Source organism: Sus scrofa, chromosome 2 (genome assembly GCF_054392235.1).
Source record: "Sus scrofa isolate SSC_HxYL_T2T_F1_AM1 chromosome 2, Sscrofa_HxYL_maternal_Yorkshire_Landrace_v2.0, whole genome shotgun sequence".
NCBI classification, from domain to species: domain Eukaryota; kingdom Metazoa; phylum Chordata; class Mammalia; order Artiodactyla; family Suidae; genus Sus; species Sus scrofa.
In genome coordinates, this window is record NC_139384.1 from 64,121,434 (window position 1) to 64,134,076 (window position 12,643).

Here is a 12,643-nt window from a genome sequence, read left to right on the forward strand (position 1 = left end):
GATTCAAGAGCAGTCTTTTCCAAATCAGAAGTGTAAGAGAAAATGAGAAATGTTAGTTTGGAGAGTTGTAGTCAGATATTTGGGGAAACTAGAATTCAGGATCTAGTCTAGTTATAGGTATAAAACAAACATCAAGAAAATTAACAGGACTGGAATCTAATGTCTACAAGTTAGATTCCAAATTATGTAACATTATATCATTTATTTAATGTAATTCTAAATTAGCAAAATGATGTGATGATCATTTTTCCCTTTACTTTTACTCCCACTTTTTTATACAAAAATAATTACAGTAAAACTATTTTTTACATTAAAATTATTATTTATATAAATTCATCAAGAATAATGATTGTCCATATGAGGTCTTTTCAAAATTGCTTTCCTGGAACCTTGTAATAAAAGTAGTAGTTTGATTATTCCAATGACTTTTATTGGCTATGTAAAGTCTAACTTAGTTACTCAAAGCTGTCTGGTCATGTCTGAGTCTATATACATAGCATTCCAGTCAAAAACTTGATAATATAGCCAATTATTGTAATTGTGTACTATTAAGAAAGAACAGATTCTTATCGATCTTATGCAAAGAGCTACTTATATTTACATGCAAAGAATACTCAAGAATTTCTAATTTCTGAGGGGTCAGGTTGGGAGAAAAATTACCTTTGTTTAAAAAGATATACTTTACCAAATTTTTGTCCACAGATGTCTTAGAAGAAGTTTTCTTCAATTTCAAAAATAATCTTTAAGGAAGCATCAATGTTGCAAACAAAACATTCTAAAAATATTGGGACCATCCTCCTAGTTCATTCGGTCCCAAGTAATTAATACTTTCTTAGCTTGAGTCCAGTTTTACCATTAGTCTTTTCAAGAATCTACTTGAAGATAGAGGAGTTTTGCAAGGCAACTTTTCAAAAGCATGTGAGTAAAAAAAGAATTCTTTGCTAATGACAAAATGTCCATTGCTAAAGATCTGATGAGTTTTATTTGATAATAAAATGCATTTCTGTTATATGCAACATTTTAAGATTATAATTTTGTTTATGGCTGAAAACATTATACCAGGACATACTTAAAAAATTCCATATAATTTATGGACTACATAAGTTACATCTATACAAACACACCATTATGAATGCTAGTATTGAGGTAGGAGGTAGATGGGCCCCTGGGCTGAGAACAGCTGAAACTTATCTAGCTAATTAAGTTAGAGTTTTTTTCATTTGACACATCAAGGAGAAAATTAATGGATGGAGCTCTGCTGGAGTAAAAAGACACAATGACTGAATCTATAACTCCTGTGGTCAAGGAGACCTCCTGACTATGCATGCACAGGAAGGTTCCTCAGATGTCAAAATGGGAGGGGCCACCAGACCACAAAAATTTTTACTAGCCTCCCAAGCTATAATCCATTTAGACTAAAAAGATGCACATGTATATCAGGAAAGGTCCTAGGTCAAATCAGGTTTTGGTGGGGGGGAAGCTACATAATTGGCTAGAGGAAAACAAAAACCCAGAAAAACTGCCCCTATATAAGTGATTTAAATCACACCTTTGATATGCACCCCACTAACATGCATGTCCACGCTACTTTCTGAGTGTGCTGTGTTGCTTTTAACCTGCTCCTCTGCATGCTCTCCCACAAGTGCTATTCTTATAATAATTCTCTGTCTGTCTTATTGTTCTGTCTCTTTGTTTATTTCTTGTTACAGTGTAGATAACATCTAGGGTCTTTGCTTCCAGCCACTTGCCCCAGAGTATCTATCTAGCAAAAAGGATTCCTGGTTTTTATACAGGCTTCCCAGTTTCAATTCTTTAGCATGGAATTAAGATCTTGCTTCAATCCACCACTCACTGCCATCTTCCTGAGATTAATAATACTTATGCAGAAGTTCCCAGACCAGGGATCCAACACATACCACAGCAGTGACCACAAGCTGCTGCAGTGACAATGATGGATACTCACCCACTTCAGCACAAGCTAAATCCCAATAATCTTCTTATTCAACAACTTTTCTAATGCAATTTAGCATACCAAATAAGTGTAATTAAACAACATCTCTATTTTGTATGGTGAGAGAAAAAATATTTTGAGATTTTACAGGATCTTATGGAAAACTCTAAATTTATTCAAGATCAAAAATATCTATTTAGTATTTGATATTGGGAATTTTGCAAAAAAAATTTAATATTCTTAAAACACTTGGTCAAATAGAATTATAGGTCACTGTAAAAAAAATCTGTTAAACCATTATGACAATTAAAGATTTTGAAGGCAAATACAGAATGCTAAATATTTGGGGTTTTCAAACAATTTCTCTATTTTATACAGAAGACTCAGTTGTCTTAAGTGATCAAAACTTCATGAAGATGATAGAGGAAATTAATTTCAAGTAACTTCTTTGTTTTTTATGCAGGTTACTTAAAAACAAAGAAAAAATCTTGGTTTATAATTTCTTTTTTTCATTTTTTTAATTGTTCAGAAAGAGAAAGACAAATACCATATGATATCACTTATATCTGGAATCTAATATAGGGCACAAATGAATCTTTCCACAGAAAAGAAAATCATGGACTTGGAGAACAGACTTGTGGTTGCCAAGGGGGAGGGGGCGGGGGTGGGATGGATTGGGAGCTTGGGGTAAATAGATGCAAACTATTGCCTTTGGTTTGAATTTCGTATTAATGAATGATAAAAAATGTTATATCAAGACCAGCAATAAATCCCTGTTTCTTGATTCCCTATGTTAGTCACTACTTGAAAAGGATGAGTATGGAATGGGCATCCCTGCTCTGTCACGAGACATGTTTTACCAATTTTCTTGCTTGATCATCCACCCATAGCCCCTCCTCATGTGATCACATCAAAAGAGTAAAATAAAAGCCATGTGGTTTCTTGAGGTGGGGCTCTTGGTGGTTCCAGAGACCTTGAGTCCCCTGGTTCTCACCTTTACTGTTTCTGTGTCTTGTTTTATTTTATGTTAACTTTTTTCCTTAAGTTCCACAGCACCCGTTCTTCACCCCATCCTGCTGAGCTGGTCTCGGCAAGTGGCGCCCAATGTGGGGCGGGCAAACAGGCAGGTATGAAGAACGAAGGACCATGACTAGAGCGAGAATTTTTATTCATGGTAAGTGCTGTGGGGCCCTGAGAAGAAGGGAGGAATTTTGCATGGCCACACTAAAGAAATCCTGTGGATGCATTCCCTCTCTCAGGTATTTATGGGGTAAAATGGGAAATAAGGTAATTGCAGGAAACTATAGTCCTTACATTTGTTTGTTAGGACAACTCCTTAAAAAAGGGGGGTGCAAAAATAAATGAAAGTAAGCTTTTGGAACTTTTTCAGACTATTGAGAAACATTGTGATTGGTTTCTTACATTAGAAATGTTAGATTTAAAGATATGGGAAAGCATAGGAACGGAACTTAGGATATTGCATGATGAGGGCGTTCCAATTCCTGTGTCTATTTGGAGTACTTGGAGCTTAATTAAATCAGTTTTAGAACCTCTACATACCATAGAGGACTTAGAGGAGAAAGAAGAAGGGGAGTTTACACCTTTGTTGGAGGAACCTAAATATGCGGTCCCTGAACAAAAGTATCATAGAGAATATTTGGCTCCTGAGCCTTCGGCTCCAATTGTTGATCCTGATATTCCTCAATTGCCTCCTATTAGGAGTGAGGTGAGGAGGACTCATCAAGCCTCTACTTCTAGGGTTGCAAAGAAAATGAGCATTATCCCTGAACACCATCTATCAACCATTCAACAGGGGATATTATAGGCTCAAAGGGAAGGTGATTTGGATGCCATACATTTAGCCTTTCCAGTAACTGTCACGGAGACGATGGCTCCAGGCATTGATCTTGCTAACCCTAATGGAGTTTATGAGTTCATTCATGAGCCCTTTCCTTTTAAAATTCTTAAAGAATTAAAACAAACCATTCAAAATTATGGTGTTAATTATCCCTTTACAAAAGGAATCATGCAGGGAGTAGCTGAAGGGAATTGTATGAATCCTGCTGATTGGCATAACTTAACCCATGCTGTGCTATCACCTAGTGAATATTTACAATTTAAATCTTGGTGGCAAGATCATGCCCAAATTACTGCTAATCATAATCAGGCTAGAAATCTTCCAATTACAAGGGAACAATTGTTAGGGATTGGTCCTTGGGGTAATCCTCAAGATCAAATGAGAATGAATGATTTAGCTATTGAACAGATTACGCAATGTTGTTTAATGGCATGGGATAAAATTGAATCTAAAGGCCAAATAAATATTTATTTTCAAAAGATCCTATAAGGCCCTAAGGAACCTTATACTGAATTTCTAGCTCATTTACAAGAGATATTAAAATGACAAATTACTAACTCTGAGGTGTCTGATACTATTTTTCAATTGTTAGCATATGAAAATGCAAATACTGATTGCAAAAAGGCCATAGGATATTTAAAAGGAAAAGCTAACATTACTGAATATATTAAAGCTTGTCAGGGAGTGAGGATGGAGTCCTTTAAGGCCTCAACGTTAGCCCAAGCAATGGCTAATTTAAAGAAAGCCTCTCACTCCAAATAATTACAGGCTGAAGTTTCGCTTACCATCAGGTGAAACCAGTTAATATGGGGATGTCTGACAGGACTTTATGTACCTTCAAGAGAATGAAAAATCAAATTCATTGGAATATATGCAGGGCTATGGAGGGGGTCATACTGCTTAATGGTTTGTATGGAACCCTATGGGATTGGTCCCCTAAGGGGAAACTGATTCCTGTCTGTATGGGCCATCAACCTCTGTGTTCTGTTAATGAATTACAATCCTGGACAGTCTCCAGCCAATCAGGCCAACAAGAATAAAGAAAAAAAAAAAAAAAAAGGAAAAAAAAGACTTTGAAACTGCTGAAATCAAAGCTGGGGCAGATGAAGGGAATGATGCTATAAATGTCAGAGGCAAATTAGAAGAGATAGAACAAGATTCCCCACAGGGTGTCAGGTGGTTTCTATGAGTGATCCCAGTTGGTCTGTTGATGAGGGAGATAACCACAATTGGCATATAAATCATTTTGTTACTTGTATAGTAGAGGGAGTAAAAGCCTCATGAGTAGAGCCCATTAAAAACTATTGGAGGTTTACTAGGGGAACAAGAGAGTCCATCAACTTTCTTAGAAAGACTCAGAAAGGCATTGAGAAAACATATACCAAAGAATCCAGAAACAATGGAGGGCCAAATAATTCTTAAGGATAGCTCAATTGGTGCCAGATATATGGAGAAAGCTCCAAAAAAATTGGCTTTTGGCACTGATCAGGACCTGGAGCACCTCCTCAAAGTAGCAACTCAAATATATTATAATTGGGGCCAGGAAGAATGAAAGGAGAACAAGAAGAGAGACCAAGAAAAGGCTAAGGCTCTAGTTATGGTGCTATAAGGAGTCAACCTGGGAGTTTCCAAGGTGAGAGAACTAGGGCAGAAACCTATGCTGGGAGACTGTCTCCTCTGTGGAAAAGAGGGATCCTTTAAATGGGAATGCCCTTAGACTCAGCAGTGCCCCAAATGTTGGGGAGATCACTGGAAGTGGAACTGCCCCCAAAGATGAAGGTCTCTGTGGTGGATCCCTCAGGCCCAGGATCAAGACTGATGGGACATTTCCATAATGGCTCCTGTCCTTATCACCACTTAGGAGCCCTAAGTGATTCTAAATGTAGGAAGACAGCCTATTGACTTCCTCCTGAATATGGAGCCACTTTTCAGTCTTCTCCAATCCTGGGCCCCTCACTCATGAATCTGCCACATTAATGTTTCTGGCAAGCCAGTTAAAAATTTTTTACACAACCTTTGAGTTGTGACTGGGAATCCATTCTCTTTTCTCAATGCCTTTCTGATTGCTCCAGACTCCAACTCCTCTTTTAGAAAGAGATATTTTGTAAGAGTTTAAAGCCTCAATTCACATGGCAATGGAGGACTTCCCATGTGGCTCACATCACAACTACTTGGCAATCCCTCATATTTTATTTTTGTGTAGTATGTTAATTATGATCAAAATGATGGTGTGTGTCAGTCAAATGTAAAGCTTTTATTAGTGTTAAAACCGGGTGATTAATGCAGAAGCTCATGAAAAGTATCAGGTTAATCTGAACAATATATTATTTTCTTTCAGTTCACAGTCTGTTATTTCACAGACCATGGTTAATGGAATGCCCCAAAAATAAAATAAATAAAATAAAACAAATGAAAAAAAGAGGGGATATATGCCAATGGAGCCTAATCAAGGTTTCTGCATTTCCTTAACTAAGGCCTTGCTATTATAAAATCTAAATGTTGTATTCCTAATTGTTCACAGAATGTGCCTCATTCTCTGCTAGATATTCAACAGTGATTCATGAGCTGTCCTATCCAGCTCCAGTTTTTTGGAGCTGCCTTGTGGAACCAGCTGACCTCCTCCTCCTGGTGAAAATGTTTATTTTGCCATATTCATTGTGATCTTGATCCTCTTATTCAGACCCTGTATCATTAATTGTATTTCTTGCTTCATTACATCTTGATTAAGAGCTATCAATGTTCAAATGTTGATAGAAGGGGTATCCAAAGTAATGTCAAGGCACAGTTGACCATCCCATGAGTGGAGACCTAACTGCTTTCCCCAAGGATGCCCCTTTTCAGCAGGAAGAAGTTAGAGCAGTTGTCGCCCCTTTTCCCACAGTTAGTCTCCAACTCAGGGATGGTTTGCCCCTTTTCCCACAGCTAGAGTCTCCAACTCAGGGGTGGTGATTGAGAATATGGGATTTGATACATTCTTTGATGTGGCTATTGATTAACATTTGTAAATTAAGGGTTGCATAAAACCCCAACTGCTATAAAGGGTACAGTTATTACCCCATGGAACCATCCTCTGCTACCACATCATAGTCAAGAAGTCTGCATCCGTGGCTGACATGGACACCTGGGAGGCTGTGCAGGACCTTAAGAATCCCTTCATGGTCAAGTTCCAGAGATTCCCTTCGCCATCGTCAAAGAGTGCTGAGCCCTGCTCTGGCCACCCCTGGAAACTGGTCCGTCCAAGCCTGGCAGAAGCCTGAGGAGTTCCACGTGAGCCTTAACTTGGACTTGTGTTCTGTCTATAGGTGCACAAAGTGAGAGATTTAAGAAGTAATAAAGTTGCAAGATCTATTTTTGTCCTCCTGCAAAAACAAAAAGGGGGAGGTGTCACGAGACATGTTTTTCCAATCTTCTTGCTTGATCATCCACTCATAGCCCCTCCTCATGTGATCACATCAAAAGAGTAAAATAAAAGCCATGTGGTTTCTTGAGGTGGGGCTCTTGGTTCCAGAGACCTTGAGTCCCCTGGTTCCCACCTTTACTGTTTCTGTGTCTTGTTAACTTTTTTCCTTAAGTTCCACAGCACCCGTTCTTCAGCCCCATCCTGCTGAGCTGACCTCAGCACTGCTCAATATCGCAGGCAGCATGTGCAGGGATTCATTGGTCTCATCTCCCCATGTGTTCACAAATATTAGAGTTCAGGGCACTGTAGGATCCCCTAAGTCATGGTAAAATCGTTCCCAGGAACTGTGTCTGGCAGGAGGAATGACCTATATTTGGAATTCTGTTCTCACTTATCTTTCCATCCAGAGCCCAACACTTTGTCATCTACAGAATTACCCAATATCATAGCTGAGTGTCAGATCAGGTAATGTTAAAAAGCCTAGGCAGTGCACTTTTTCAGTAAATTATTACAAAATGAGAGTTCCCAAATGACCATTGGAATAAAATGTATCAGGGAATTATTAGCATTTATGAAAGAGCAAATGATATGTGGTTTTAAAAATTGTTTCAACATTGCAATATAAATCTCTAAAGGCTTATAAATAATATTCAAAGATTATTTACAGATTTTAAAATTACTGTAAAAAAAACACTAATGGAAAAGACACTTCATAACAAAATTTCAGAAAGCAATTATTAACAAATAATTTAACTTGCGTTGTAATTGCAAATATGATCATAAAATAAAGGAATAGCCATACGAAACATAAAGACACTTCTGTTTTCTTATAAAAAGTTCAAAAATTACCATAAATTTGACAGGAATCATTAAAATGTCAGTGATTAAATTTATATTTAAAATTAAATGAAACTTACATGAAATGGATTTGTTTGAATTGAAGGTTTGAAATGAATTCGAGATAAATATTTTTAGATATATTTCCTCTTGAGAATCATCAGACTTATATGTACTAAAATTTATTTTATTTTTGCTTTTTAGGGACACACGTGCAGCATATCAAAGTTCCAGGCTAGGGGTTGAATTGGAGATGCAGCTCCTGGCCTACACCACAGCCACAGCAACACAGGATCAGAGCCATATCTGTGACATACACCACAGCTCATGGTGACTCCAGAACTTTAACCCACTGAGCAATGGACAGGATAGAATCCACATCCTCATGGATGCTAGTCAGATTCACTTCTGCTGAGCCACAATGGGAACACCCTAAAACTTATATTTTGCTATAATTTATCAGAAATTCAGTGTGATGTTTTCACAAATTATAAACCCTCCAAAAATCTCCAGCAGCATAAGCATAATAATATTTTATTGAAGTATAGTTGTTTTAAATATTGTGTTAGCTTCAAGTGTACAGCAGAGTGATTCAGTTATATATTTAGATATCTATATATACTTTTTCAAATTATTTTGCCATGTAGGTTATCACAAAATGTTGAGCAAGATTCCCAGTTCTATGCAGTAGTTCCCTGTTATTTATCTATTTTATACATAGTAATGAACATATATAATCTTTTAAAATTAAAAAATCAAAAAATAATTTCAACCTGGTATTTATCACTGGTGACTGAAGACATGTTTACTACATTAATATAAAGTTTCCAAATTATAAATTTTGATGCAAATTTGGAAAAAAAATGAGCCCTACAATTGTATAATCAATAAAGATATCACATGATTAAGTACTGCTTTTTATTGTATACAACCATCTGAAACCAAGTATTGTTTGTAATTTGTGTTGCCTTTCATAGCTACTGAATTAATTTTGAGGGAAAAATATATTTAAGCCCAAGAAAGGAATATTTATCTGCTTTTTAAACAAGACATCTCATTTTCAATTAGTGCTATGCCCTGCAAATAATGTAGGATATGAACCTTCTCTTTGCTGCCGTGTTTGAGAGGTTAAGAGCATTTCTGCACTGACATTGATAGGTAGTGATAACAATTTACCCATCCCTTGAACTGATAGATTTTTATTAAGTGTAGTAGTGAAACTTGCTTAGAAATGTGAGTAATCCACAATAATGAATGGATATACCTGGTTCATAAAACTTAATTTTCCACAAACTGTTTCAGTAGGAATATGGATTGCAGCGAATGGAGAATGAAATCTCATTTGAGAGACCTCATCTGATACGAGAGTTGTTGTGGCTACTTAGATCAACTGGGTATGTTCTGGGTGTGTAGTACTTGCAAGAATGTCTTGGAATTCCCACTGTGGTGCAGTGGGTTGATCTGGGATATCTCTGTGGAGTGCCAGTTAGGCAGAGTGGGTTGAAATTCCATATGACATGAGGCAGCTGAGGAAGAAAAATGTTATGTCCTTGATATTTCTAATTTGTATTAGTTAGACTCAATATTGACAAAGCAGTCCTATAATTAACTTCACAATTTCCTTGATCTCTGTTGGCAGCTCCAGGTCCTAATTCTTGATCCCCAGGTGTACCTGATATTGAATCACTTCCAGAGGATGCACTACCCTAAAAGAAATATAAACCTATCATTTTCCTTTCACAGTGGTATAAGGAATTCTTATACTTGATAAGAATCTTAGTTAAATCTCTGAAATGAAATTTTCCTATATAGAAAGAAAGAATAAAAGTTATTTAGTAATTATAGGCCTACTATGAAAAGAATGAGAAGTCTTCTGGCTTTAATTTGATCTAGATACACAGAAAACATCATTTACATATATTGGAAAACATACTGAAAGTAGTAGAAGGGCTATGCTGAATGGAAGCATCAGATAGTTTCCATGTTCAACTACATGACAAATAAACCTTTTCTTTGACAACATTTCAGCAAGAAATAAATATTTCATGTTGATGATAAAAAACACCATAAAGAAAAATAATAATGCTATTCAGGATCATTCATAATAGATAATGATATAAGCTGTATCATATATACTTATGAATGATAATTTTGACCACATGAATGAATTATTTTCTTCTCCTTTAGATTAATTGTAGTCCTTGCATGTAATAATAATATTTCAATTACTGAATGCAGATGAATGGATTTATATGCAATTCCTGGTAATTGTAGAAAAACTTTGTCTACAGTTGCACAGAGTAGATTCTATGCATTAGTCTTCTCAAGGCCCCCATTACCTCCTTATTTCTCAAGCTATAGATAATAGGGTTGAGCAATGGGGTCAGGATTGTGTAGAAGACAGCCAAAGCCTTGTCTTCTGTTGGAGATCTTAAGGATCTGGGACGTAGATAAGTGTAAACAAAGGGTGCATAGTAGAAAGTAACCACAGTGAGGTGGGTGCTGCAGGTTGAATAGGCCTTCTTCTTCCCTTCTGCTGAGTTCATGCGATAGACAGCAAGGAGAACATGACCATAGGAACATGCAATACCAAAGAAAGGTAACAAGAGGAAGACAGTGGTGCTCACAAACACTGTGTATTCATAGATCCAGGTGTCCATGCAGGCCAGAGTCAACATGGCTGGGACATCACAGAAGAAATGATTGATGGCCCTGGTCTGGCAATAAGGGATATGGAGGGCATATGTGGTGTGGGCACAGGAGTTGATAGAGCCCATTATCCAAGATCCCATTATCATAGACACACACACTTTTCTGCTGATTCTAATAGGGTAGTGAAGAGGAAAGCAAATGGCCACATAACGATCATAAGCCATAGAGGCCAAGAGCAATCCTTCTGTACCTGCTATAGTCAAGAAGAAGAAACTCTGAACCCCACAACCAATGAAAGAGATAAATTTGTTTCCAAACAGAAAGTTGGAGGCCATTTTGGGGACAATAGTGCAAATATATGTCAGGTCCATGAGGGATAGCTGACTAAGTAAAAAATACATGGGTTTGTGAAGATGGATGTCCAGAAGGATGAGAAGAATCATGGAGACGTTACCAAATAGAGCCATTAGGAAAATGAGAATAATGATAATAAAAAGAAACAAGCCAATTCTTGAAGGGGGAAATAACCCCAATAAGATAAAATCAGTTGATGTTTGATTATAATTTTCCATGTGGCATTCATGCAATATTTCCTAAAGGCAGACACAGAGTAAGTCAGTCAGGTTTAAAATAAGAAGACATTTTAAATTATTTTTTAGTCAGACTGTGTATTATTTTAAAAAATTCAACTCAAATGAAGAACTGAATTATCATTTTAAAAAATAAACATTAGGTTTTGAGCCAAGGTTTAAAATTTAAATATGCAAACATTTTTCAGCCCAAGGGTTTTCCAAGAATTATTATAGTTATAAAAACATTATTATGGGCATTCCCATCATGGTGAAGTGAAAGCAAATCCGACTAGAACCATGAAGTTTCAGGTTTGATCCCTGGCCTCGCTCAGTGGGTTAAGGATCTGGTGTTGCAGTGAGCTGTGGTGTAGGTCTCAGATGCAGATTTGACCTGGCTTTGCTGTGGTGTGGTGTAGGCTGGCAGCTATAGCTCTGATTGGACCTCTAGCCTGGGAACCACAATATGCCATGGGTATGGACCTAAAAAGCAAAATAAATAAATAATAAAAAATTATTATGATAGTATTAGGATAAGTATGTTTCACTGTCCTATAAAAATTTATGTAATATCAAAATCAAATATCATTTTCAAAATATATTCATAGGACATCAGTGTTCATGTATACATTATAGAATTCTATTATGTATAAATGTTTATTACCATTAACAAATAGCTTATCTTTCAAAATAAATTCTTCTTATAAAGTATCACATTAATGCATGTTTGACTCTAAAATTTTGCAGCCTATCAGCTCATGTTGAGAATCTATCTTTCTTTATTAGCTTTCTTTGCTCAGAAATGTCAAAACAAGCTTCCTTGAAGTTAGGTATTAACCTGGTTCATCTTTTATGAAATCTAAAATGAATTCTGGATTTCCTGGTGTGGCACCACAGTGAGTTAAGAAACCAAAGGCAGTGGCTTAGGTGCTATAGGAGGTGAAGGTTAAATACCCAGCCCAGTAAAGTGTGTTAAAGGATCTGGCATTGCCGTAGTTGTCGCATAGGTTGCAGCTATGGCTTGGATTCAACCCCTGGCCTGGGAACTTCCATATGCTGCAGGTGTGTGTGTGTGTGTGTGTGTGTGTGTGTGTGTATTTAAAAATATATAATGCATATATATAATATGTTATATATATAATAAAATAAAATGAGTCCTTATTTTCAAGTATCATTTACAAAAAAAAAAATCACTCTCTTCTGCCTCTTTAATGAGTTTCTGAATATATAGTTAAAATAGAGCCTTTCCCTGTATATCTATACACTATACCTCTCACAGCTTTGATTTATAATTTGACATAATTTTGTACAAGCTCTCCCAAATAGCACAAGTTTTATGTCTATTTCTCTAACACTTATACAATATGCATTGGTTT

General features: G+C 36.5%; 1 protein-coding gene across 1 annotated transcript; it reads right to left on the reverse strand.

The window, feature by feature from the left end:
• Positions 1–10,331: 10,331 nt before the first annotated feature.
• LOC100523049 (olfactory receptor 2L2-like) lies at positions 10,332–11,270 on the reverse strand. Its single transcript, XM_003123589.1, has one exon. It carries the CDS (start codon positions 11,268–11,270, stop codon positions 10,332–10,334), a length of 939 nt encoding a protein of 312 aa, XP_003123637.1.
• Between the last annotated feature and the right edge of the window lie 1,373 nt (positions 11,271–12,643).